The 26,849-nt window shown below is 41.1% G+C and overlaps 1 protein-coding gene across 2 annotated transcripts in view; it reads left to right on the top strand.

Moving 5' to 3' along the window:
* KCNK2 (potassium two pore domain channel subfamily K member 2) overlaps positions 1–26,849 on the top strand; it is a 153,353-nt gene that overhangs the window by 22,761 nt on the left and 103,743 nt on the right. For both annotated transcript variants that reach the window (XM_089684812.1, XM_089684814.1), the window contains exon 2: positions 4,941–5,251. In XM_089684812.1, coding sequence (XP_089540938.1) covers positions 4,941–5,251 — 311 coding nt within the window. The remainder of the gene's footprint in view (positions 1–4,940; positions 5,252–26,849) is intronic.

Below are 26,849 nucleotides of genomic sequence, written 5' to 3'. Positions count from 1 at the left end.
GTTTGTATGTAAGTTGGAACAGGTACATTTTTTAAGTGTAACTCTAGCCAAAAACGTATTTTTTAGTTTTGGATAGCATAGGGAAGGTTTATCTGGTCATGCAGTGATGTGGGATTGCAGACAGGTCTGCCAGACAGTAGGTGGCAGCATTCGGTAAGCAGCAAGATGGCCCACCCAGCTGTTTCCAGGACCAGCATGACGTCATGCTGCCTCTGTTCTTAAGTACGAGTTGTATGTAAGTCAGATGTTTGTAACTCGGGGACTGTATGTAAGTACTTTTAATGTAGCAAAATAGCTGTATATATGCTTGTGCAAATATGTAGTGGTTTTGAGCATCTCTGACCTTTCTTATATTAAAGAAGGATGGGTATGCCTGAAACCGTTGCGCATTTGTACAAGTTTTTGTACTGTTGTTTTGCAACATTAAAGAGCACTTTCATAGATTTACCACTGAATTGTTGCGCCCCATCCTCTTATTGGAATTTGTATAGATAGCAGGGCTAGCTTAGAGTCCATCTGATGCAAACACGTACTGAAGATTTTCAGCCACACTTGCTACTCACTCTTTTGGAACAATACAACCCCTGGTAAAAGTATGGAATCACCACTCTTGGAAAATATTTATTCAGTTGTTTAATTGTGTAGAAAAAAACTAATCACAGGCATGGTCAAAACTATTTTCATTTAACATTCCGACCTTCTGGCTTTACAAACACTTAAAAAAGAAAAAAGAAAGAAAACTGCAGTCAGTTGCAACAGTTTTTGCAGATCAAGCAGAGGAAAGAAATATGGAATCACTCAATTCTGAGGAAAACATTATGGAATCATGAAAAAAAACCCACTACAGTAGACCACTAGCACTTTGTTGCACCACATTTTATAACAGCTTGAATTCTCTGAGGCATGGATTTAACTATTGACAAACATTATTCTTTATCAATCCGGCTACAACTTTCTTTTATTGCAGTTCAGCTTTGAAGATTGGAGTCTTGTCATAGACCATTTTCTTTAATTTCCACCATAGATTTTCAGTTGGATTGAGGTCCGGGCTATTTGCAGGCCATGCCATTGACATAATGGGGGTTATTTACTAAAGCTGTAAAGTGCAAAACCGGGTGCCCTTCTGCACAGAAACCAATCGGCTTTCAGGTTTTATTGCCAAAGCTTAATTAAACAAACTGAGGTTAGAAGTTGATTGGCTACCATGCATAGGTGCACCAGATTGTGAGTGCACTATTTTTAGTAACTATCCCCCAATATGTCTTTCTTGAAGGAAAGTTTTTGCGACTTTTGCTCTATGGCAAGATGCATTATCATCCTGAAAAATGATGCCATCATCCCCAAACATCCTTTCAATTGATGGAATAAGAAAAGTGTCCAAAATCTCAATATAAACATGTGCATTTATTGAAGATTTAATGACTGTCATCTCCCCCTTACCTTTATGACATGCAACCCCATATCATAAATGATTGTGGAAATTTGCATGTTTTCTTCAGGCAGTTGTCTTTATACATTTCATTGGAACAGCACCAGACAAAAGTTCCAGCATCATCACCCTGCCCAATGCCGATTCATGATTCATCACTGAATATCACTTTCATCCAGGCATCCACAGTCCATGATTGCTTTTCTTTAGCCCAGGGTAACCTTGTTTTTTCTGTTTAGGTGTTAATGATGGTTTTTGTTTGGCTTTTCTGTAAGTAAATCCCATTTTCTTTTAGGCAATATCTTACAGTTCAATCACAGACATTGACTCCAGTTTCTGCCCATTTGTTCCTCTTTTGTTTTGTTTCTATCTTGACGCTTTGATGTCTTCCTTGGTCTACCAGTATGCTTCCCTTTTACAACCTTCCAATTTGATTTGTACTTGGCCCAGACTTTAGACACAGCTGCCTGTGAACAACCAACATCTTTTGCAACATTCCATGATGATTTTCATTCTTGAAGAAGTTTTATAATCCTTTGTTTCAACTGAGATCTCTGGTGTTGGAGCCATGATTCATATCAATCAGATTGGTGCAACAGCTCACCAAGGTGTGCAAGCACTCTTTTTTAACTGCAGACTAATTAGCAGATGTAATCTGATGCAGATGTTTGTTTTAGAATGGTAAAGTACATGGTAATTCCATAGTATTTTCCTCAGAATTGAGTGATTCCATATTTTTCTCCTCTGCTTGATCCGCAAAAACGGTTGCAGTTGACTACAGTTTTCTTTCTTTTTTATTTTTTAAGTGCTTCTTAAAGCCAGAAGGTTGGAATGTTAAATGAAAATAGTTTTGAGGCATGTATGTGATTGTTTTTTTTCTACATAATTAAACAATTGAATGAACATTTTACAAGAGTGGTGATTCCATACTTTTTTCCAAGGGTTGTACAGTATATTGTGACATTTGGGGGTCCAGATCAGTCATGTTTGGTAAAAACAAACAGCTTTTATTTTTCTAAAAAGGCAAACAAAGCAGCCTACTTTCAGCCTTAACCAAACAAAACCGTCCATAAACTCTGGCACAAAAACAAATGGCAGCTCTCCGGCGGCATAAATTTGTCCCGCAACAGGGATTAAATTCCATGCCTTCTCCAGGGGTTCAGAAATGGTCATACCAGCCCAGTAGTGTCTCAGCAGCCAAACAGTCCACAGCTCTCTCACCACTGTGTCCTGTTCCAAACAGCACCTCACCGACACCTGCTGATAGCATTCTGCCTCTCTCATAGACGGGTTAACCCTTTCAGGCTTTCCCACTCAAGATCTCTCTGGATTCTGGGCCCCATATCAAGACTTATTAATCTTGGGAAAACTGTAAATCAGTTTCCCCTTTTTAATGGCTCACTCCAGAACCCTTCACCCTGCACGGGTGAGAATTCCTAAGTGTTCCAAATGGCTTCATTTATCGTCCCCCTTGAAGAGACCACAACCCAAATAATGGTGATACAATATTTTTAAATCCAGGACCTATCCCTGGCATCCTGTACCATATATATATATATATATATATATATATATATATATCTTATTAAATAGAATGGCCAAGCTTCCATTGTAGGGCAGGTACGTGTTTTACAGTTACAAAAGTGCATTAAGGCTACTTAAGACCTTGTGTGATCCCACATGGGTTGATTTAACCAAATGGGCAATAGGAGCAGCTGCCCACCAGACCCAGAGACATTTGAAGCCCTGGATGAACCATCAGCCAGTGTAGCAACTTCTATAGTCACTAGACCTGGCTGCATGTACATGAAATGAATGATTTCAGTTCCTTGTTTAGAGATGAGTGGCTGCAGCTTTGAAAAGTATAGTGACTATTAAAAAGAAGTCTGTATACCAGGTTGTTGAGATTTGAGGTCTGCTTCCGCCTGGGGAATGTTTTAATATACAAAAAATGAATAGTTGCGCCACCAATAAACTTTTATATATCTATTACAGATATTTATATTGGAAAATGACCTCAGTCCTTTAGTAGTTGACCACCACAGGTCCCTATTTCACATGCATACATACATATGCTACGGCCAAATTTGAACAGGTAAAAGAAAAATATTCCTGCGCCAATACAAATTAAGTGAATCACCCTTCTAAATTGCTGCTGTGCAAAAAATGTGAATACACAAACAGTGAAATATATAAATAAACAGCGCAAAATAGACCTAAAATCAAGTATTAATAAATCACAAAATATAAGTGTCCCATATCAATTAGTGCATATCTGTATCAGAAAAAAATGTTTTCAAGAAAAAAACACCATAAAGTCACTTGTGGTGAGAAATACAAACTCCAAATAATTTTTAGCCTTCCACCTTTCACCCGTGCACACCAACATCAAATGCACTCACCAGATTTTGGTGAATGCAACTCCTTTAAGGATTTTATGGGGAATCCTATACCCTCTTTTCATCAGCTCAATGATAGCCTCCCCAAGATAAGATCCTCTTTCAGGTCCTCACCGTGGCTCCCTAGTTTGCTCCACCGTATCTTGGGGAGGCTATCATTGAACTGATGAAAAGAGGGTATAGGATTCCCCATAAAATCCTTAAAGGCATTGCATTCACCAAAATCTGGTGAGTGCATTTGATGTTGGTGTGCACGGGTGAAAGGTGGAAGGCTAAAAATTATTTGGAGTTTGTATTTCTCACCACAAGGGACTTTATGGTGTTTTTTTCTTGAAAAAAATGTTTTCTGATACAGATATGCACTAATTGATATGGGACACTTATATTTTGTGATTTATTAATACTTGATTTTAGGTCTATTTTGCGCTGTTTATTTAAATTTGAACAGGTGCCAGTTATCCTACCAGCATGTCGAACGATGGAAAACCTCAGTGCTGTGGCAAGCTTTCTTGATGGTCTGATCCACTTGATATTGCTTTCTAGTGAAGCCCATCATGGTCAGAGCTCTCTGCAGGACATACTCATATTGGATAATATAGTCTTTATTGGCGAGTAGAGTAACTGAATGCACAAAATGGATGATGTGTTGGGAGTCAGACTCTAAGTAACCTATGCTTCCTGAGTGTCCAATTGCTACATATTTCACTGATATGTTTTCTTAACTGGTGATAGTAAAGAAGAGGAAGCTACAATGTGGTCATCCTGCCATGCTTCTGGCTGTATGCTTTACAATACCTGATGCATATCTTAGGTTAAAAGTAATTATGGGCCACATCTTTTGCTAATAGTTTAAGCCGTAACAGGTACTTATTTATTGTAGAATCCAGTCCCATGCTGAATCATGCAGAAACATGTGCAAGGTTGCACTCTTTAATGTCCATATATCACTTAAGATACACTGCCTGAACAGAATAACAAATACGTTTTTTGGCTACTTGCCTGGAGTCCAGCTTTTATTGAAATCATGGTCTATATGTTTGAATTGCTACCAATCAGCTAGAAATTATAATTAGATATTATAATTAACAAGTGAAAACATTTTTTTTCCATAGTGGCGGCTCCTGATTTACTGGATCCCAAATCAGCTACTCACAACACCAAGCCAAGGCTCTCCTTTTCTGCCAAACCCACTGTTTTGTCCGTTCGGGAGGAGAGGGACATAACAGTGAATGTGATGAAATGGAAAACTGTATCCACAGTATTTCTGGTGGTGGTTCTCTACCTAATCATAGGAGCTACAGTCTTCAAAGCTCTGGAACAACCGTATGAGACTTCACAGAGGACTACTATTGTGATACAGAAACATAATTTTGTCTCCGAACATTCTTGCGTGAATGCAACAGAACTGGATGAACTTATACAGGTAATTACCCAATTTGGTGTTGTAAAGTTAATAAGATTAAGATGGGATATTAAATCTTACTATAAGCATTAGGGTAGCCAAAGATGGACAGATATCTCCCTCAAAATGAGAGGTGGGGAAACAGCTGTACATTCTGGAATAGGAGGACTCAGCATTGGGATTTTGTTTGTCTGCCATCATCTTAATTTTGTAGTTTTCACAGAGAAGCAAGCTAAACAGGCCGGGACACAAACTCACTTTGGTCACTCACAAACTTGTGCTTTTTGTGGAGAACTTAATTTCAAAAGCCACCTTTAAATTTTATTGAGCCTATATGGAAACTACAGGAAAGAGTAACCCCAACATCCTAAAAGGTAACCTTATTCTCATCACTTGAACCCATGATGCTTTCTATTAGTCATAACCAAAAACCTATGACCATTGATTTCTTTTTTTATTATTTAATATTAGACAAGTTTTTTTCATCAGTTCAGTCGCTTTTTTTTTTCCAAAATTGGAGCTAAACGGATCAAGACTGCACTTTTTACCTCTGTTTTTCTGAGACGATTGCAGTCTGTTTACATCCATTTTACATTTGTTTTTTCATGAGTCATTGAAATTTTCAGAAAAACGGATGTTAGTGGGTTGGATGTAAGCGAATCTCGTCCACTAACATCCGTTTTTTGTCCTTTCCATTTTTTTACGGAAGAAAAATAGGGGTTTCTTCCATTCAAAAAAATGGATGTCAACAGATGCAGACCTTAACGGATGTAAACAGATGATCATCCGTTTACATCCTCTAGACCATAGAAATACATGGGTGTCTGTTTTTCATCTGTAAAAGAACAGATGAAAAACGGACATACGGAATGCTGTGTGAAAGAGGCCTAAGGCAAATCTTTAATCTAACTTAACTTGAAGCTGTCTTATCTCACTGGGATGGATGAATAAAGGGCCTCTAATCATCACCTTTCCTGGGAAAACACTTGGGTATTATTATTATTATACAGGATTTATATAGCGCCAACAGTTTGCTCAGCGCTTTACCTGACCAAGCCTACGCGAGGGGGGGTTCAGCACAGCTTATCCTTATTTTCAGGATAGATGACAATGATAAAATATTTAGACTTTTGGTAGAGTGATTAATTTTAGCAGAGCTTGAAACAGCATCTTCTCCAGGAAAGGTAAGCAAAAAAATAAAATAAAATAAAAACTTAAAACATATTTTTTAAGTAATTTTAACTAGATGCACACATTTCGATCCTATCTAAATCTTCACAGAATGTTTTCAAATTTATACAGGAGAGTTTTTTATTGGGCTTTTTTCTAAAAATACTAGTTAGCTGGCTTCTGTAGTTTCCAAGTTACTGTATGTAGCAACTGAAATAGGAACTTTTGCTCTATATGTTCCAGTTTAGTAGCTTAGAAAGTTCTTTGTCCATTTAGGCATTTAGATTAGTGACCCTGACAATCCTCCAAAATATCCTAAATACAGGTTATTCCATTAGAAGAAATATTATACTCACCTCTTTGGTAGCCCCTGTCTTCTACCTTCCCTTCGTTCCTGGCCCGTAGCCTCCAAAGATTCTTTGCCATATAACACTTTTGTTGGTGTCAGATGCCTGTGGTTCCATCTTCGGACTCCTATTTCACTGTTGTGTCCCAAAATGACAAAGCATCAGAGGACAGAACCACAGCATCCAGCGAGGAACAGAGGAATATGAAAATTCTGGAAGTGTTGAATGCCAGAGAGTCTTTTGGAGGCTGCAGCACTAGAATGGAGCAAAGGTAGAAGACATGGGCCACCAGAGAGGTGAGTATGATACTTCTTCTATTTAAAAGACCTGGATTTCGGTGCTTTTTAAACCTTGACAGGATCACTTTACAGTGCTCCATACAGCTCATGATACTTCCAGATATGGGGCAGCATGTGACAACATTGGGCCAATCATCAAACACCAGGGTTTCCAAATGAAAGTCTATAGCCCTGGAATTACATTTTGGTGGCTGAAGGGTGGTATATGCTGCCGTAAAGAGAGGCAAATTAAATCAAACCTGTAGAGAGGTGCAGCATGGTGCATCGGTAGTAAATTCACAGAGCCCAATTGCAGTAGCAGCACTTGTATTAAATTCAACGTTAAAATTTACAGACAGCCTGGCGAGAGAACACCTGACCAGAAAAACTCACAGACTGTGGTGACAATGAAGAATGGAGCAGGTCCTGAGCATGCTAACAGCGTCTGTCTCAGGGGATAGAATGTGGCCTGGCTGGTTGGCATCCAAATAGTAGAATTCCAGGAAGGATGGTGTTTCCTTATCCTGTCCCTACTCATCTGGAACCTTTCCTTACCGCTGTTCACTTTCCCTGACAGATGGGTGACCTGTCCCTGCACTACCCACAAAACAAGTCCGGGAGCCAGGGTCTTAAATAGACTCTGTCTGATCCAGGATGGCTACCACAGTCACATAGAGCAGTGCTATTCAACCAGATGGCTCCCCCAATGACCCAGACAACATAGAGGAACATTATTCCACGTGACGTCCTCTCCCTCTGCAATGCTTCTGCAGTTGAGTGTCACCTGCAGTGGAGAATATAGACTTCACCTGTTTACAAACCTGCTTCCTTGCCAAGGTACAGGTACACTTTTAAGTTTGCTAAATTCCGTTTGCTTCATCACAGTGGTACATGGGAACTTTTCTTCTAAGATGACTTATATAGAGCTCAGGAGCAGAATTCCTGCATTGTGCTGGACTGAAAAAGGATATCTAACGAGCTCATCCTCAGCTAGTCAAACTTCAATTTGACCAAGGAAGTCATATACAAGACATTGGAGCTCTCTTTCTTGTCTAACACATTTCAATTTACAGATAAACTTTCAAGTGGTTTCATCTCTTCCTGAGGTCAGGTATGGCCATTTTCCAGCTCACTTTATAACAAGGAAAACTAAAATTACAGCAGAAGCAAGATAATGGAACAAGGCTGAATACAGATGTAATTACAGATTACATAATAGTTTTAAAGTGACAAGGGAAAAGGTATAGATGGAAAAAATGCGACTTTAATGATATCATTAGATCATATATATTAAATCTTTGCACACTGCACACTTCACATGAAAAGGAAAGTCGAGGACTCCAATTCACATTATTGTACGAGTATAAAAAGTATACTAATACTATACTAATAATAAACAAAATACTGCTTGTGATTTAAAACCTGGACAAAGATTTCATTGTTTCTGGCCATCATTAACTGTGGGTATTTCATATCTTTGGAGACTTTAGATATTCTATATTTTTTTAGAATTTATCAATAATGCTTGCCAACTACAGAAATTATAAGAACAGATTTATTCCATATTAAACTGGAATAAAACTCACATAAATATATATTTTTTTTAAATAATGTAAATTGTTATCTATGTCAGGCACTAATAGGAATAAGTCATAGATACGTTTCATTATCATTCACAATTACAGAGTGCCATGTAAAACAGAGAAAACCTAATTTTCAATTAGACTGACATTGTTTGGCAGATTTGCAGTGAGGTAAGAGGTTAAGCTAGATGTTACGAAGTTAGATGAATTTCTATGACAAAGCAGTGCTTTGTAACATTTCTGTGTCATGGGATCATTGTCAAATGACAATGATTATCAGCAAGAAGTCAATATATGAGGGGCGTTCAAGTCAAATCGGGACTTTTAATTTTACACGTATAAAAAGTGATTATAGCGTGGCGGCACTACACGCAGTAGTAAGTGGCAAGTGTCTCCTTTTACTGATAGGTGGCACAGATATCGCGGACCAGTCTAGAGACCATTTATCAAGATGGCAGACATCAGTGTTAGCACATGCATGGAACAGTGTGTGTGATTACATTTATTGTGAACGAAGGCGTAAAACCCACAGATATCTACAGAAGACTTCAAGCATAGTATGGTGATGAGACGCTCAGCTGCAGTAAGACATTTGAATGGTGTAAATGTTTCAAAGATGGCCATACGTCCACCAGTGATGATCCCGGCCATGGTGGTTCCCAGCAAATAGCAGTTATTTCTGTGAACTTTCAGCACATGGAACGCCTGATCCTGGATAATCGACACATAAAGTGCACAAGAGGCAAATCTTTCTGTGGGAACAGTGGACACAAACCTTCATGAACGTCCTATGATGGTTCAGGCATATTGACAAGTCTTTCTATGCCGAAGCTTTCTAGGCATTAGGCAAACACTGGGACAAGTGTACAAATGTAGCAGAAGAATATGTAAAAAAAATAAATGCGGTCTCCACTTCTTGACATTTGTTCTTTTATTCTAAAAACTCAAAAGTCCTGGTTGACTTGAATCCCCCTTGTATTTGGCTTCTAGAACCTTCAGTGTGACCATGGCTGCCAGCTACACCAGGTCATTTAAGGTACACAGTGTGGGGTGTGCACATATTGCCATAGGTGCATACTAGAGGTATATGCACACATGCATGCTGCCATATACTGTATGTATGAGTGTTCTAACCTTGTTAAAATTGGTACTTCTTTTAAGTAATGGAATTTCTGGGACAACGTGTTAGATTTTGTTGGTGGCAGTCCAATGCTGTTTGTTCTTTGTGAGATGCTTTCAGTGTCTAAAACAAGTTAAAATAGTGAAATTTCACTTACGACCTATTTAAAAACCTGTCCTTATTGCTAAAGCACCCCTCTAAACCTAATTTGCCCCCCCTGCCTGAAAACATTCAACCTCTCACCCAACGCTTAACTCTTAGTCTCTGATTATCACCTTTACTCCCCCCACCAACATTTAACTCCTAAAGTATTTTCTTCACAGTTAAAGCAGATCTTCAATCTCTTTTCCAACTTGGAACTATTTTAATGGTCTCCCCCTCCTTTAACAGAAATGGAATAAAAAATGTAGTTCCACTCTTCATCTGAAGTCATTCATCTAGATGAATGACGTAGAATACTCCAATACTGTTGACTCTTGGGATACTTTCATCACAGATCAGTTTTCAGGCATTTTTTTTTTCTGCTTATCGGGAGTGAGGACAGAGCTGGAGGAGGGTGGGGGGAGCAGGAGGAGGATTGGAGGTGGGCTGGAGGGCGAAGAGTGCCAGAGGAGGATAGAGAGGCATGTATCCCATACTGCGCATGTGCGGATGTATAATCACAGTGACTGCACTGCGTGTGCATAATATTTGCCATTATAGAAGACAGAGATGTGGCAAAAATACCAGGAAATTAAAGGGCGCTAGCTTCACCTGCCCACATCTAAAATGGCTACGGTGGTACAACAGGGTGAATGCTCTTCCAGTCTTCTTTTTGCATGCTATTTATCCCTTGATAAATATCATTACTGACATTTTTCCATCCTGCTAGTATTTATTTGGGAAATTTATAAAGTTTAACTTAAGTTCCTCTTTGATCTAACCCTTCCTAACACTGAATATTTATCTTTCTGGCTTGAAAAGTGTCATGGACACAAGTGACATGGAGTCCTTGAATTAGTGGCTCTAAAATTATTTAGTAGCTAAAACCCCTCCTATGCTAAGTGTTGATGGGCAGTTAAAAAAAAAATATCCTGCTTCATTATTTACACATTTTGAGTTATTACTGTATGTTTATTTAAAAGCATTTTGAAATGCAACTCTCTGCTGTTTGTCACCCCATATTTCCATGGCAGTGTTTCATGTACCTTAATCTCACTGTCAGAAAAATAATTGCAGTTGTGCATCCATTAACATGCTCTTATATTTTTTTGATACAAGCAGTATAAGTATTTAATTTTACCATGTGTCAACTTTTTGCAGTCCCTGTACAGCAGAGCTCATATTGGGATGGGGAGAAGCAGAACAAAAAGAAATTCAGTTGAGCTGCAGTGCAAGGAGCCTTCTGATAGGAGGCAAAAGCAAAGTGATAGAGATGATGGGGGAGGGACAAGACCTGTAAGGGTTACTGAACTGCAGCATAGAAAAAAATCCTGTCTGGATCAACAGAAACCCAAATCTTTTGTCAGGTAAACAGTCCCCATATACTGTATTGTATGTGTTTCATGTGTTTATTTAGTTGTCTGTCTGGCATTAAGCAGTAATAAGGTCGCATGCATTGGGGGAGATTAAAGGCCCCTGATTAAAGGCACACCTCCATGTAAGGTGTATTACTTTTATCACATAACTACACAGCGCCTGGCTCCTGTTCATAACTTCAGCTTGTTCAAATCAGCTTTGACAATAAAACCTGGAAGCTGATTGGTTACTATGTACATCTGCAGCAGATTCTGTGTGCACCAGTTTTAGTAAATCTCCCCCATTGTGTTGGAGCTGATAGAAAATAGACTTCTATGCAGCTTTGCCTCCTGGGTAAACAGACGACACATATTATTGTGTGCCTATGGAGGACATGAAGCAGCTATCAAATGCTTGCTGAGCAGTCTCACCGACCGATCTTCTGATGGGAAAGCCATTTGGATAATTATACAGTATGCCCCCCCCCCCCTTGGGGTATTCATAAGGTTGCACCTATTAGTGTTGACATCCTGCTACCAGTGAAGTACAATGCTTACTATCTCCTGTTTAGCCACCTCCAGAGACCTGAGGTCACATAATTGGAACAGAGAACAATGATGAACTTTTATGGCCTCTTGGACAAGCCTTCCTTAATGATGGATCAAGGATGTCATTTGTTTAGACTTTCCAATGAATGACAGAGCTCTGACATGTATGGCTTGTGTTAGCATAGCAAGTGGACTCCTTTTCTCTCTACCTAACCATCTGTGGTCCCTTCCCCTCATCTTCTCCCTTTTAGTTAGACTTTATCTTCAATACATATCCTTAATTGTAAATAAACAAACCCTTATTTAAATCAGCATTATACCCAAAAGCAAAAATGCGATGTATTGCAGCTTACCAACTCTTAGGCTGTGTTCACACTTGAGCGTTTTGTAGCTTGCAACTCCAAGCTCCAAAAAAGCTCAAATTTAAAAAATCAATAGATTTTTTTAGGTTTGAACATTTTTGAAGAATCAAGCTTCAAGCTGCAATATGCTCAAGTGTGAGTTCAGCCTTAGATGTGGTGGTGGTGTGTTACTGGTCAGTTCACCAGGTGAAAAAGCCTAAAAAAAAAAGAACATAAATACAGCTACCATATCTAAGGATTGGTAAGTTGCAATATATTACATTTTGTTTTTGGATGTACTGTAATATTACTTCAAAGGATGTGCACTTCAACCGCTTGCCCACCGCCCTATAGCAGAGATACTGCTACAGGACGGCAGGGCTGCGCAAAATCATATATATATATATGAACTCAGCGGCCAGACTCATCCACCTCACCAGCCGCTCCACCTCTGCCACCCCCCTCTGCCTCTCCCTCCACTGGCTCCCCATTGCCCAACGCATTAAATTCAAATTGCTCACCCTGACCTATAAGGCCATTCACAACACTGCCCCTAACTACCTCACCGACCTGATTCCCAGGTACCACCCTACCCGTACCCTTCGCTCTTCACAGGACCTCCTTCTATCTTGCTCCCTGGTCTCCTCCTCCCATGCACGACTGCAAGACTTCTCCAGGTCCTCCCCCATCCTCTGGAACTCACTACCCCAATCCATCAGACTGTCACCTTCCCTCCTCACCTTCAGGCGCTCCCTGAAAACCCACCTCTTCAGGGAAGTCTACCCCACCCTCACCTAACAGCCGCTGCCCTTCCCTCCTCCTACCACTCCATCCCCACAGCCATTTCCTCCTGTGCCTCTACCCCCTCCCTCCTAGATTGTAAGCTCGAAAGAGTAGGGCCCTCTTACCCCTTGTGTACTGTTTGATGTTACTGTTCTGTTTCATGTATTGTCCCCCCCTCTATTGTACAGCGCTGAGCAAACCCTTTGGCGCTATATAAACTCGATAAATAAATAAATAAATAAATAATATATATATATATATATATATATATATATACAGGTGAAACTTGAAAAATTAGAATATCGTGCAAAAGTTCATTTATTTCAGTAATGCAACTTAAAAGGTGAAACTAATATATGAGATAGACTCATTACATGCAAAGCAAGATAGTTCAAGCCGTGATTTGTCATAATTGTGATGATTATGGCTTACAGCTCATGAAAACCCCAAATCCACAATCTCAGAAAATTAGAATATTGTGAAAAGGTGCAATATTCTAGGCTCAAAGTGTCCCACTCTAATCAGCTAATTAAGCCATAACACCTGCAAAGGGTTCCTGAGCCTTTAAATGGTCTCTCAGTCTGGTTCAGTAGGAATCACAATCATGGGAAAGACTGCTGACCTGCAGTTGTGCAGAAAACCATCATTGACACCCTCCATAAGGAGGGAAAGCCTCAAAAGGGAATTGCAAAGGAATTATAAAGTAAAGCACACAGTAAAACAGCACACAGTTAACCCTTTGATCGCCCTAGATGATAACCCCTTCCTGCCCAGTGCCATTAGTACAGTGTCAGTGCTTTTTATTAGCACCGATCACTGTATTGGTGTCACTGAGGATGTCAGTGGCAGTTAGTTCCCCCCAGTGTCAGAATGCACGCCGCAGTCCCGCATTCCCCTTATAAGTCACTGATTGCTGCCATTACTAGTATTAAAAAAAAAATCCAGTATATCCTGTATACCGCCATTTGTAGATGCTATAACTTCACATAAACCAATTAATTTACACGTATTGGGATTTTTTTTTAGCAAAGACATGTAGCAGAATACATTTTGGCCTAAATTTATGATTACATTTGATTTTTTAAATTTTTTTACTGGACATGTTTAATAGCAAAAAATCTAAAATATAGTTTTTTTTTAAATTGCTGGACTTTTTTTTGTTTATAGCTCAAAAAATAAAAAACACACATGCAATCAAATACCACCAAAAGAAAGCTGTTTTGGGAAAAAAGGACATACATTTCATTTGGGTGCAGTGTTGCATGACCGTGCAATTGTCAGTTAAAGTAAGGAAAAAAATGTCCTGGTCAGGAAGGGGGGTAAATACTTTGGAAGGCAAGTGGTTAAAACAAAGTGCATTTATCCTCTTTCCCTCCCTAAACCACCTCCCCCTCCTCAGATGCATACCTACTTCAATGCAATGGGCACATGTCAGTTGTTTGTTTACATTCAGCAGTGTAAGTCTTCACTGTCCTGGCCGTGCCCCATAGCTTTATACGGGAATGTGTTCTGATGGTAGAGACAAAAGGAGACGTTCTCTTAGCAGTTTATGGGGCTGCAATGTGCAGGCGCAGCCGCGGCAGTTAAAACATGTGATGCTGCATGTAAACAACAGAACTACAGCTGCAGCTACAAGGTAAGTGTGCATCTGAGGAGGTGAAGGGTGGGTTGGGTTAGGTCAGGGAAAGGTGGCAAAAAAACCTAATGCACTTTGTTTAAAGTGCATTTATCCTTTAAGATCAAGTTGCCCCTCATTAAAATGATGGCAATACAAACAAAGCACATTCTGCACATTGCATGGCTGGCAATACATACTGAGCTGACAATCCTATACTGGTTATACTGAGAAGACAGTCCTATACTGGTTATTATACTGGGCTAACAGTCCTATACTGGTTATACTGGGCTGACAGTCCTATACTAGCTATACTGAGCAGGCAATCCTGTGGCAGCTGGAATTGTAACTGCTTCATATCACCCAACTCTTACAAGTGGCCATAAACTCACCTTCTTGAGTGTATAATCTATAGTATTGGATAGTATAGGGAATGGTTAAAGCGGTAGTAATCTGTAAAAAATTGGGCCCCTGCAGGATAATGTCATAATGTGCTACTATGCATCACCTGCTAGCACAGTGGTTCTCAACCTTCCTAATGCCACGACCCTTTAATACAGTTCCTCATGTTGTGGTGACCCCCAACCATAAAATTATTTTCGTTGCTACTTCATAACTGTAATTTTGCAGTGGGAGGAGTAGTGCCACATCATTGGTGTCAGTGAGAGGAGTAGTGCCACATCACTGATGTCAGTGGGAGGAATAGTGTCCCATCGTTGGTATCAGTGGGAGGAATAGTACCACATTGTTGGTGTCAGTGGGAGGAATAGTGCCCCATCATTGGTGTCAGTGTGGGAGGAATAGTGCCCCATCATTGGTGTCAGTGGGGGGGGGGGGGAAATAGTGCCCCATCATTGATACTAGTGTGGGGGGGAATTGTGCCCCATCATTGGTGTCAGTGGGGGGGGGGGTAGTGCCCCATCGTTGGTGTCAGTGGGGGGAGGAATAGTGCCCCATCGTTGGTGTCAGTCGGGGGAGGAATAGTGCCCCATCGTTGGTGTCAGTGGGGGGAGGAATAGTTCCCCATCGTTGGTGTCAGTGGGGGGGGGGGAATAGTGCCCCATCATTGGTGTCAGTGGGAGGAATAGTGCCCCATCATTGGTACTAGTGACACCAATGATGGGGCACTATTCCTCCTACTGACACCAATGATACTTACCTTGCTGACTCCTGCTCCAGCCTGGGCTCACTCCCTCCCTGTTGATAACCGCTGTGCTAGCACATTATGACAGACGTAGCTTAAAATGAAGCCCTCCAGTGGCACACTGTGACCGTTGCCAGGGCTTCCATCTTCACCTGGTCTTCCTTATGACTTTGGCTGTTTGAATGGCCAAGCCAGAATGACATCACTCAAAGGAGACATGGCCGCGGCACAGAGCTCTGAATGGACTGCGCAGTTCGCCTGCGCTAGTGATGTCACTGGCTGCTCCTAAAGTAAATATCTTCTAAACGGTACACGTTTGGAAGATATTTACTGTACCTACAGGTACAAGAGTTGGTTCTGGCCAGCTCAGTAGATTGCTTCAAAAAGGCCTGGATTCTTTCTTAGATACACAGAATATAACTGGATGCTAGCATTTATAGGTAAAGTTGATCCAGAGAATATCCGATTGCCTCTTGGAGGATCAGGAAGGAATTTTTTTCCCAGCAGGAGCAAATTGGATCATGCTTTGCTGTTTGTTTTTGCCTTCCTCTGGATCAACTGTGGGTATAGGATTATAACTTTTTTTTTTTACTATGGTTGACCTGGATGGACTTTTGTCTTTTTTTCAGCCAGACTAACTATGTAAGCCTTAACATAGGCTCTCAGGTAGGTAAAAATAAAAAAGTGGACTTTACTACTGCTTTTGAACCCCTGTTAATTTGTTGTATTTATTTTACATGCTTTCGCAGAGACTCATCAGGAAGTGAAGTCTGAAGTAAGGGGACTTTTTGTTCATACACAGTTGTCACTAGTAAATTGTCCACATTGTTAAATTTCTTCTAAGCCCCTGTTGCACAGACAACTGCAAAATTTTGGATTTCACATCCCACTTTTTTCACCAGGCAAATAAAGAGGGTGACCCTCCCACCCCCAGCAGGGACACAGACAGCAATAATACCTGAAAAGTAAATCCTTCTCTATCTTTAACAATAAGAAAAAGCTTAACTAAAGATACCTTTTTAATATAATGTCTAAAGCCCATTCACACGTATGCATCATGGTATAGGTATTAGTGCGTTGTGGTTCTATTCATTTTCAGTGGCACTCCAATGCACTATAACAGCACACTGTACAATGTGTCATTTGATATGCAGCCAGTAAATATTTACGATGGAGAGTAAGCCAAGTGGCCAGCCCTACTTTTCATGGAATAATTGTGCTGGGGATGGAACATCCCTGCCAGAGCAGAGGTCTTCAGCTGCTGAATTTTAAATGAAGCAGTCATCTGGTTTATGTTGTTTTATTCACTATAACAGCACACCATAAGTTGTGGTGTGGTACCTCAAAAAAAAAAAAAAAATAGTGCCTGTCCATTTTTAAGCCCGTTTGGTGCATTTGCTGTTCATTTAACGAAATTGCCTGCCTTAACCAACACAGCAGGCCCGATAGATATGAATGAGCCCTTAATCTACAGCCAAAGATGCTGCTGCTTCCCTCTCTGCTCCAATTGAAGTCTCTGGTGGCTCCTGATGACTTTAGTCATCTTCTGGAGTCACTTAATAGCAAAGAGATTTAAAGCTTGTCCCTTTGCCAGTCCACCTTGATATTTTGATCAAAGGCATGCTCTTATTTTAAAGTGATGTTAGTCCATTATATCTCTAAAGAAGGAGGTGTAATAAGATTTGTTAAACAGTCTTTAGAGAAAGACTGAGCAGAACATGTTCAGAAATTAATCTGAAATGCTCAGATAGTAATCACCGAAGAAGAACAGACTAATTTTTTTCTTTAAAGAACATTTACACATGCAGAAAATGTGTGCATAATAGACATGGATACAGTTAATCCATCAAATCTTCAATCCACAAAGAATGCAATAGAGCAAAATAGGGAGTGTTTTTTAGCAGGAAATCCCAGAGATTTACATTGGTATTGCCATATTATCATGATTGTTACTGTGAGCCTAAACTCAAAAACTGAAGATTTGCTGTGTTATAGGGAATATCTAGAAATGGAGATTGCACAGTACTCTAAAACATTTATCTTTTGTTTTACATTCCTCTTAAAAAAAGTAGCAATGTACTTTCTGACGTGATGATGACCAACAGTTGCAGAGTCAAAAGGGATTCTTTGATGGCTTGCCCTCCCACTCCCCAGTGAGGTGATAATTGTCTACTTTTACCTACAGAAAATTGCCCCTGACCTCTAGACCCTGCGGGGGGTTTATGTTAGATGGTAAAACCTTCAATTTCCAGTCTTATCCAGGTTCTAAATTATGGACATATGTCTTTACCTCTACTCCTTAGATAAACAGGGAACATATCTGTAATATTTTCATTCTAATTGCAATATCTAATATACATTATGCTGACTATGACTGATTGTGCCATGAGATTTGGTGATGTCACTCCTGTGCTGCTCAGTGATCACTCCTTGCTGGAGAAGAATCTGTACCCAGGAATCTGCAGTGCAAAGATCTCCCTGCTTCATTCATTTTTTGAATCTGTTCTTTCTGCACCTCTTCTTCTGCTGCTATCTTGAATAGTCCCACTCCCCTCCACTTTCATCACCAGGCAGCTCAAGACCATCAGGACCAGGATTTGAATCTACAACTTCTACTGCATCTAGTAGTAGATCTTCTTGCTGAGCCACCAGAAATGATGGACAGCTCCCTACCTGATTACTTGGACAAACCTACTTTCTGTCTAGTTTCTAGTGATCTTTGAACTCCTTTCTCCTCCAGTGAACTTCCTATTTAAGCCATGCCTTTGCACTTCCTGTTTGCCAGATCATTGTGCTCTTCTGCAACCAATATCTTGCTCCTGCTGCCGTCTATATCACTACCACTTGTTACCAACTTTGGGTTGTTCTTCGACTATGCTTCCGCCTGATCCCAACCTGCAACCACTTGTTACTGATCTTTGGCTTGTTACTGACTATGCTTCTGCTTGATCTCTACTTGCTACATCTCCAACCAGACCCCAGCTAGCTCACCACTTGGTGGGGTAAGGACTGACCTGCCACTAGCATTCAGCTAAACCCATCTTCTGGAACTGTGGTGAATACTGGCTAGTGCTTAAACCCTGCATCTCAGGTGAGCCTGCGTCATCTGCCAGGATGATCTGCTAGTGTATTTATCCTGCTGGCCGGTGAAAATCTCTTAACTGCTATAGCTACTGGTCTCTGCTATAGCTACTGGCCAAAGCACCACTGAAAGACAGATAGCGATAAGGAACAGGAGGAACTTGAGTGCGAGTAGATGTTGATGGCAGAACCTTGAGCTGGAGAAGCAGACTCAGAAGATCCAGCAGAACATATGGTCAGGAACAGTGCAGAACCAGTGGGTGTTAAAGGGGAACTCCAACTGCACTGTAGATTGAAAAGGTGGAGTCCATTAACGCTTCCACTGAGCTTGCGACAGGAACACACAGTGAAAGACTGCAGCTGGTGCTGGATGCAGTCAGTGCAGACACTCTGTACCAAATCAGAAACAGAAGGCAGGCAGCGAGGTACAGAATCATAAGCAGAATCAGAGCTGTGGATAGAGCTGAGGTCAGGAACTTGTAAGCAACGGTACAGGCAGAGTCCAGGATCAGGTTAGGAGCAAGTCAGGTTGGAATCAGGAATCATATACAGGGCACAAACAAGGCATGGGATACAGCTGAAGACCAGTCACCACTGACACTGCGTTAGAACATCCCTAAATAAGCTGTCTGGCACCAATTCCGAATCTGGGCATGCATACATGTCCATGCAAACGCCATGATACATATGCACAATCACATGGGCACCTGGCTAATCGATATGTACATGCACATTTTTCTGAGCCAGCTGGCTAACAGGAATTCTCAGATTCCATCAACCACATACATTTAACTTACAAGAATTTTTAATTATGCTTTATTTCAAATGTGGCATAGCTCCCTCTGCCTTCTGTGCACCATGGTCAGCTGCCTACTCGTAGTTAAAGTTCTGGCGGGCATCATTTTTCCTTCCAAACATTATACTGAAAAACTAGACGTAGCCGAAACTCTTTGTATTGTATATTTATGATTGCATTTCCTGTTTTGTCTTGAATACTGATTTAGTTCTCCTACAATGTTTGTACACTGTAGGCACTAATAATTCTGTTTATGAGAGATTCTGAGCACGGGGGAGCTCATAGAGATTTGGAGCACAGGGGAGCTCATACAGAATAATGAATATAGTTTTGCTGCCAGTGTTTTCCTATTATAAGTAAGGCCGCTGTGTGATTGCTGAATACAAAGAGATTATAGAAACATCTCTACTTCTCACTGACAGAGCTGTCAAGGTGAGTTTACTTGTAGCATTAGATAGGTGCGTTATTATGTGTAAACATGACTGAAAATTTTTGAAAAAAAAAAATATTTTCTACTTTCTGTAATAAAACATATCCCATAGAAAAAAAATCAAAAACATCTTTTGACTTCTTCATAAATTTATGCACCAAGTGTATTCTACTACATGTAAATAACAAACAGTGCAACGCTAAAAAACACTAAATGAACAAATCAATTTCTATATAAATAAGTTCCAAAATTACTGTAGATCATCCGGTGAAACAAACATGCTCAAGAGGGCATCATAAACCCATAAGGCATTAATGCTTAATACCTTGCATATGTAATATGCACAAACATATATACAATAGACACCAAATAAAGTGACAAAAAGTGCTTAGTGCCAAATAACAGTTTGTGTAAAATCAAATAGCCCAATAACTTCAATTCCATGTCCATTGAAGATATTGGACTATTTGTTGTTACACAAACTGTTTATATTTATTTGGCACTAAGCACTTTTTTGTCACTTTGTTTGGTGTCTATTGTATATATGGTGGTGTATATCATATATGGAAGGTAGTAAGCATTCATGCCCTATGGGTTTATAATGCCAATCTTGAGCATGTGTTTCACTGGATGATCTACAGTAAATTTGGAGCTTCTTTATATATAAATTGATTTTTTTTATTTAGTATTTTTTTAGCGCTGCACTGTTTGTTATTTATTTTATTATTGGGTTGCCTTTTGTGCTAGCAACTCTTTCGTTTCCAAACGCTCACTACACCCCTCTCATTCTACTACATGTTTGGTAAAAAAAAAAAACCCCAATAGGTGTATATTAATTGATTTGTGCGAAAGTTCTAGCGTTTACAAACTATGGTATATATACTGGAATTTATGCTACTGGAACACTATACTGGTAATGGTGGTGATCAGTGACTTATAGTGGGACTGTGATAGTGTGGCAGGCAATCTGGTGCTAACTGATGCTGGCTGGGAGGTATTCTGACTGACTAACTGACATTGACCTCAATAGTGACTCAGTGCTAATACTGTACACTCACTGTTCTAATGACACTGGCCGGGAAGGGGTTAACATCTAGGGAAAATCAAGGGGTTAATTGTGTGCCTAAAAATGTGTAATGTGTGTAATATGTGCTGCTTATACTTTACTACATGGCTGATTTTTTCCCCCTGCTTTACAGGGAGAAAAAAATAGCCAGATTGCTGTGCCCTGTACACAGAGATGTGTGTTTTGCAAACACAGAACTCTGCGTGTGATTGTCATTCAGATGACTTTAGGCAAAATCATTGGCTGAAATCAGCTGCCAAACTGGTGCTATGTCCAATCACAGCATGGGTTATCAGGGGGCATGCGCATGCACATATAAATGATCATGCCTGCACCTGCCACCCGCTCACAGTATATTTACTGTAAGTAATCAGTAGGTGGTTAAAAAAACAGGATGAATCAATTAAGAATTGTAATTTGAAGCCTATATTAATTTGTTTTTATTTTTGACTATTTACGCTTTAAGCTTAAAAGAATTTTGTGTTTAGGTGACTTTTTCACTAAAATCAGTCTTGAAGTTAAAGCTGGCCAAGTAAAAAAAGACATTTAATGCATACCTGTCCTACTGCCCATGCAGCCGTTCTCTGTGAAGGTGAAGAGAAACCGCCAGCTGAAAATCCTACAAAATCTTACAATTCCAGGGGTGTGGGATTCCTGGCCCCTGCTGCGCTCTGTGGTTCAGGCCTTTCACCTCTACTACTTCTGTATCCTGTAATGGTGTAGGGGCCAGTGGGAGGAATCACAGAATGCAGTGGAGGTGCCAGAAGTCAACTTTCTAGGAAGTGGATCCTTTTGCTTTACTACAGCAGAGATCTGTATCAGGAGTGGTGAGTATTCAGAGTCTTCTATGCAAGGGCAACTTTGATCTCAAAACTGATTTCAACGACAGTCGCTTTAACAAAAAACTCATCGAGTCTGTCTTGCCTTCTCTGCTGTATTGAAGTTTAAGCCATTCCGAATGTTGATGTATTCATTTCTGCCCTTCATGTTGCCTCTTATCTCAGCGGTTTTTGCTTGGTACTTTCTCTTCAACGAAATTGGAATCCAAATAGGACAAATTTTGTGTTTTCAAGCTACAGATTCCTTACCCTGCTTGCATATAAGGGCAACCTGATCTTAACCTGTTTTTTAACAATTTATTTAAAGCTGAGGTCTCAGTTGCATGAAATTGCAAATATGGATTAAAAATTGCACATCACACTGACCCTAGGTTTACATCTGTGCGGGTGGTGCTGCTGCTGCGGATCCGCACGAAAATCCATGCAGCCGCACCACCCGCACAGAGAAATGCGGACCCGTGGTCGGGTACCAGTAGTTCCGAGGTTCCCGTGCGGGCTGCGTTTTCAAAAGAAGTGCAGGGACTTCCCTGCGTGTCATGGGCATGGGAGTCCATTCAAATGAATGGGCTCTCATGCCTGTGAAAAACGCGGCCCGCATGGCCACATATATGTGAACCGGGGGTAAAAGCATCTCTATAAAGCACCAACATAAGGACACACAGAGCAATAAACAAACTGAAATGTTTCAAAGTTACCGCAATAGCCATGAGGCTAGGTTCAGATCTTTGCACGTCAGCAATAAGTTCAAAATCACACATTTTCCCAGAATGCAGAGAAATGTGCTGCCCATTAACAGATGGGTAGTGGTGCCGTTAATTAATGACACCCCTACTCATCTGCAATTGTGTGCAGGACGAACCACATGGAGCTGCAGCACTTTTCTGCTTTTCTTGCATTGAAAAGAATGGATTGCCCCACAAATGGCCCGCAGGAATGCACATGTGCTTATTAGCATGCGTAAAAGTACATTGACTCAGGAGTAATTTAGACTGACACAGGGACTGAAGATCTGCCATATGTGTACAAAACTGATAATAGAGTCTGAAAGGGTAATTGTTCAAGGGGCATTCCATCCACCATTGATGTTCCAGTCTTTGTTAGGTACTGGAGAGTTAAACCACCTAACCCACTTATATCATTTGGTTACTCTTTTGCCGAAATCTCTGAATTCCCAGGTCTGCGCACCAGCTGCAGCTAATATGAGGGGTTCCCACCATCCTATTTCTTTATAATATGCAGAATGTAACAAGGGGAGCTGGAACACACAATGGTGGACAGGAACACCTTGACCTCCTAGGTCAGTGTTTCTCAACTCCAGTCCTCATGGACCCCCAACAGGTCATGTTTTCAGGATTTCCATTATTTTGCACAGGTGATTTGATCAGTTTCACTGCCTTAGTAATTACCACAGCTGTTTCATCTGAGGGAAATCCTGAAAACATGACCTGTTGGGGGTCCATGAGGACTGGAGTTGAGAAACACTGTCCTAGGTGGACAGGAACAGAGTTGGGAATTATAGGGAGAGCTTACTTTTTTCTACAGAGTAGGGAGAGCTTACTTTTTTCTAATAATTCTTATTGGCACTGCCACGCATCAGTACCCTGGTGCCGTTTTACGCACACCAAACCCCATGGTGCCGCAGCACCTTCAGTTAGTTGCTCTGTGATTTTAAACAGAAAGGTCAGGGCCGTTTTTTTTTCAGGTAGAGCAGATCATTCGAATGAACGGGATGCTGTACCAGCAACGTCTGCTCGCAAATGAGCTGCACCAGTGTAATCCAAGGGTTAGAGTCCCCCATTCTTTCACTTTAAAGTCCTCACTTTCCCACACCCCCTTTCCCTATAGAGTCCTCATTCAATACCCCTCCCCTCACCCACATCAGAGTCATCAGAACCCCCCCCCCCATACACACACACATATACACACACAGACACTCAAGAGAGTTCTACCTTCCAATCTTCAACCAAAGGCTTTGGTAGCATGGCAGTGGGTGGGAGACAGAGCAGGTCTAAGCAGAGGTGGGCCTCTGTCCCCTTCTGAATGCTAGGGCTGCCCTGAATCAGAGTCATGTGTTTTGATGGTGCTGATGGCTGGCGCGCCTTCACCATGGAAACACCTGTTGCTGTGCAAAAAAGAAGCATCACAGCACCCCTGACAACCCTAGTTGACACACCGGGGAGCCATGGCACCCCAGTTGAGAAATGCTAGCCTGCATAATAAGCAAATATGGTTCTATATATACACAATTATATATGAGGTGGTATCAAAAAGTTTCGAGAATAGTTTTGTAACACATCAACAGAAGGAAGCACAAGGCTGCACGGACAGCCACAGGGTGCACCAACCTTCCTAAGTCAGTGTGCTAAAAGACATCATCATGTGTACAGCAGGAGCTCTGCAACTGGTGCTGTTCTGACCACGTGCGTCACCACGTCTCCTATTTCATCATGGACAGCAAGCTAGAACAAAGAGCAAACATGAAATTCTACATGAAACCCACACATCCAAGTTTTGTCATTGGTAATGATCCTTGAAATTAAGGACGGGTCACACACAGAACACTGCCGGAGTTCTTTGCAGACTTCGATATGGTGTTCCTTCTGCTTCTGGTTCAGCAGCCTGGGGCTAAGTTGGCAGCAACACGGCAAATGTTCGAATCACACATGAGGATGCCTGGACTTTTCCATATGACACACCGACAATGGCAGCAATGTTGTGGATTGTTCTCCGATGATCATTATGCACAAATTGCCAAATGGTTCTGACATTTTCGGGGGTTGAGTTCGTTGAAGGTCTTCCTGATCTCTCATCTTCCATTGATGTTCTTCCGCTTTTGCAGCTCACATGCCACTCAAAACACCGCAAACGACTCATTACAGCATCGCCGTAAACTTGCTGAATCATGTCAAACGTCTATGTTGCAGATTTGCCCAGTTTAACGCAAAATTTAATGTTTGCTCTTTGTTCTAGCTTGCTGTCCATGATGAAATAGCAGATATGGTAACGCATGTGGTCAGAATAGCACCAGTTGCACAGCTCCCACTGTACACAGGACGATGTCTTTTGGCATGCTGAATTGTGAAGGTTGGTGCTCCCTGTGACTGTGCGTGCAGCCTTGTGCTGCCATCCAGGGACGGACTGACCATTTGAAAACTCGGGCACTGCCCGAGGTCCCGGGGTCAGTAGGGGGCCCCATGAGATGCCCCTGGTACCTTTTTCATAGGCTTTTTTGAGTTTGGGCAAGGACACAGGGGCCCCATGATCCCCTATTGCCCGGGGGCCCCATGAGTTGTCAGTCCACCCCTGCTGCCATCTGTTGGTGTGTTACAAAACTAGCCTCGTATACCTAATTACCAATATTCCATAAAAAAAAGGTTTTTAGAGCCTTAACACACTTTGATACATTATGCACAAGCTGATCTCTTTACCGTGTTTATAAAAAAATCTTTTGAAAAGATTAAACATGTTCTTTAAAGGCTGATGAGTGGAATGAAGGAAGAATTCCTTCTTTGTAAATTGAAGTGAGAATTCCCTTTAATATGTGGGGTTATGTATTTCTATCACGTGTCTGGCAGATGGAGGAGGATGAGAGAACTGGAAGTACATCACAGTTTTCTGGATATATTATATCTTTGGTAATTTCTGCATTAGATCAATACAATTTGTTACACTCTCCAGCTGTCACGCCTGTAGCAGACATTATGCCAGGTTTTAGGGGGCATAGCTCAAGTTGCCTAGCAACCGTCACGGAACGCGCACATCTTATGCTTTGTGCTCTCAGCTAAAATGCTGAATGCAGTGTCATCTCAAACCATAGGCAGTGTTGTGCAAACCTCCCACCTTCCTGACAAAGAGGGACGCCTTGTAGAACGTAGGTGGAGGACACACCCCTGCCATGCCCCTTATTGAGAGGACCAGAAAATACAGATTTTTTTTTTTTTTTTGTGAATGTAAAATATGATTGGTTAAACCCACCGATTATTTTTACATTTATTATTATTTTTTATTTATTTCAGGTACTTATATAGCGCCGTCCATTTACGCAGCGTTATACACATATATATATTGTACATTCACATCAGTCCCTGACCCTCAAGGGGTGTACAATCTAAGCTCCCTAACTCACATTCATACATACACATACTAGGGCCAATTTAGACAGGAACCAATGAACCTACCAGCATGTCTTTGGAGTGTGGGAGGAAACCGGAGTACCCGGAGGAAACCCACACAGGCACAGGGAGAAAATGCAAACTCCAGGCAGGTGGGGCCGTGGTTGGAATTCGAATCGACGACCCTAGTACTGCCAGGTGGAAGTGCTAACCATTTAGCCACTGTGCTGCCCCATGCTACCTTCTCCTCTTTTTCAACAAACCCAAATAGCAAATGAATTAATTTAGAGTTTGATGGAAAGATTAGAGCAATGTACTTTTTTATATTTCAGTCTCGATCTGTATCACCTCTGCTCCCCCCTCCGGCACAGCCATTTTTGCACATATGTAGATGCATCGAAGGGCATGTGTAAAAATGGGGGCAGCACAGTGGCTAAATGGTTAGCACTTCCACCTGGCGGTACTAGGGTCATTGGTTCAAATCCCAACCACAGCACCACCCACCTGAAGCTTGCATGTTCTCCCTGTGCCTGCGTGGGTTTCCACCAGGTACTCCAGTTTCCTCCCACACTCCAAAGACATGCTGGTAGTTTAATTGGATACTGTCTAAATTGGCCCTAGTATGTGTATGTATGAATGTGAGTTAGGGAGCTTAGATTGTACACACCTTGAGGGTTAGGGACTGATGTGAATGTACAAGATGCATATGTAAAAGCACTACGTAAATTGACAGCACCATATAACTACCTGAAATAAATAAATAAAGGTTTGGGACTTCCCTGATAGCTGTCTTGTCTGTGCATGTAGGGAAACCTCACGTACGCAAATGGCTGGGGAACCAGGGCTTGCTCAGGACCTGAAGTCCTTTG

This window comes from Staurois parvus, unplaced genomic scaffold (genome assembly GCF_062004578.1).
Source record: "Staurois parvus isolate SC_StPar_1 unplaced genomic scaffold, SC_StPar_1.0 ptg000357l, whole genome shotgun sequence".
Classification (NCBI taxonomy): domain Eukaryota; kingdom Metazoa; phylum Chordata; class Amphibia; order Anura; family Ranidae; genus Staurois; species Staurois parvus.
This window is presented reverse-complemented; position numbering and strand designations above follow the sequence as displayed.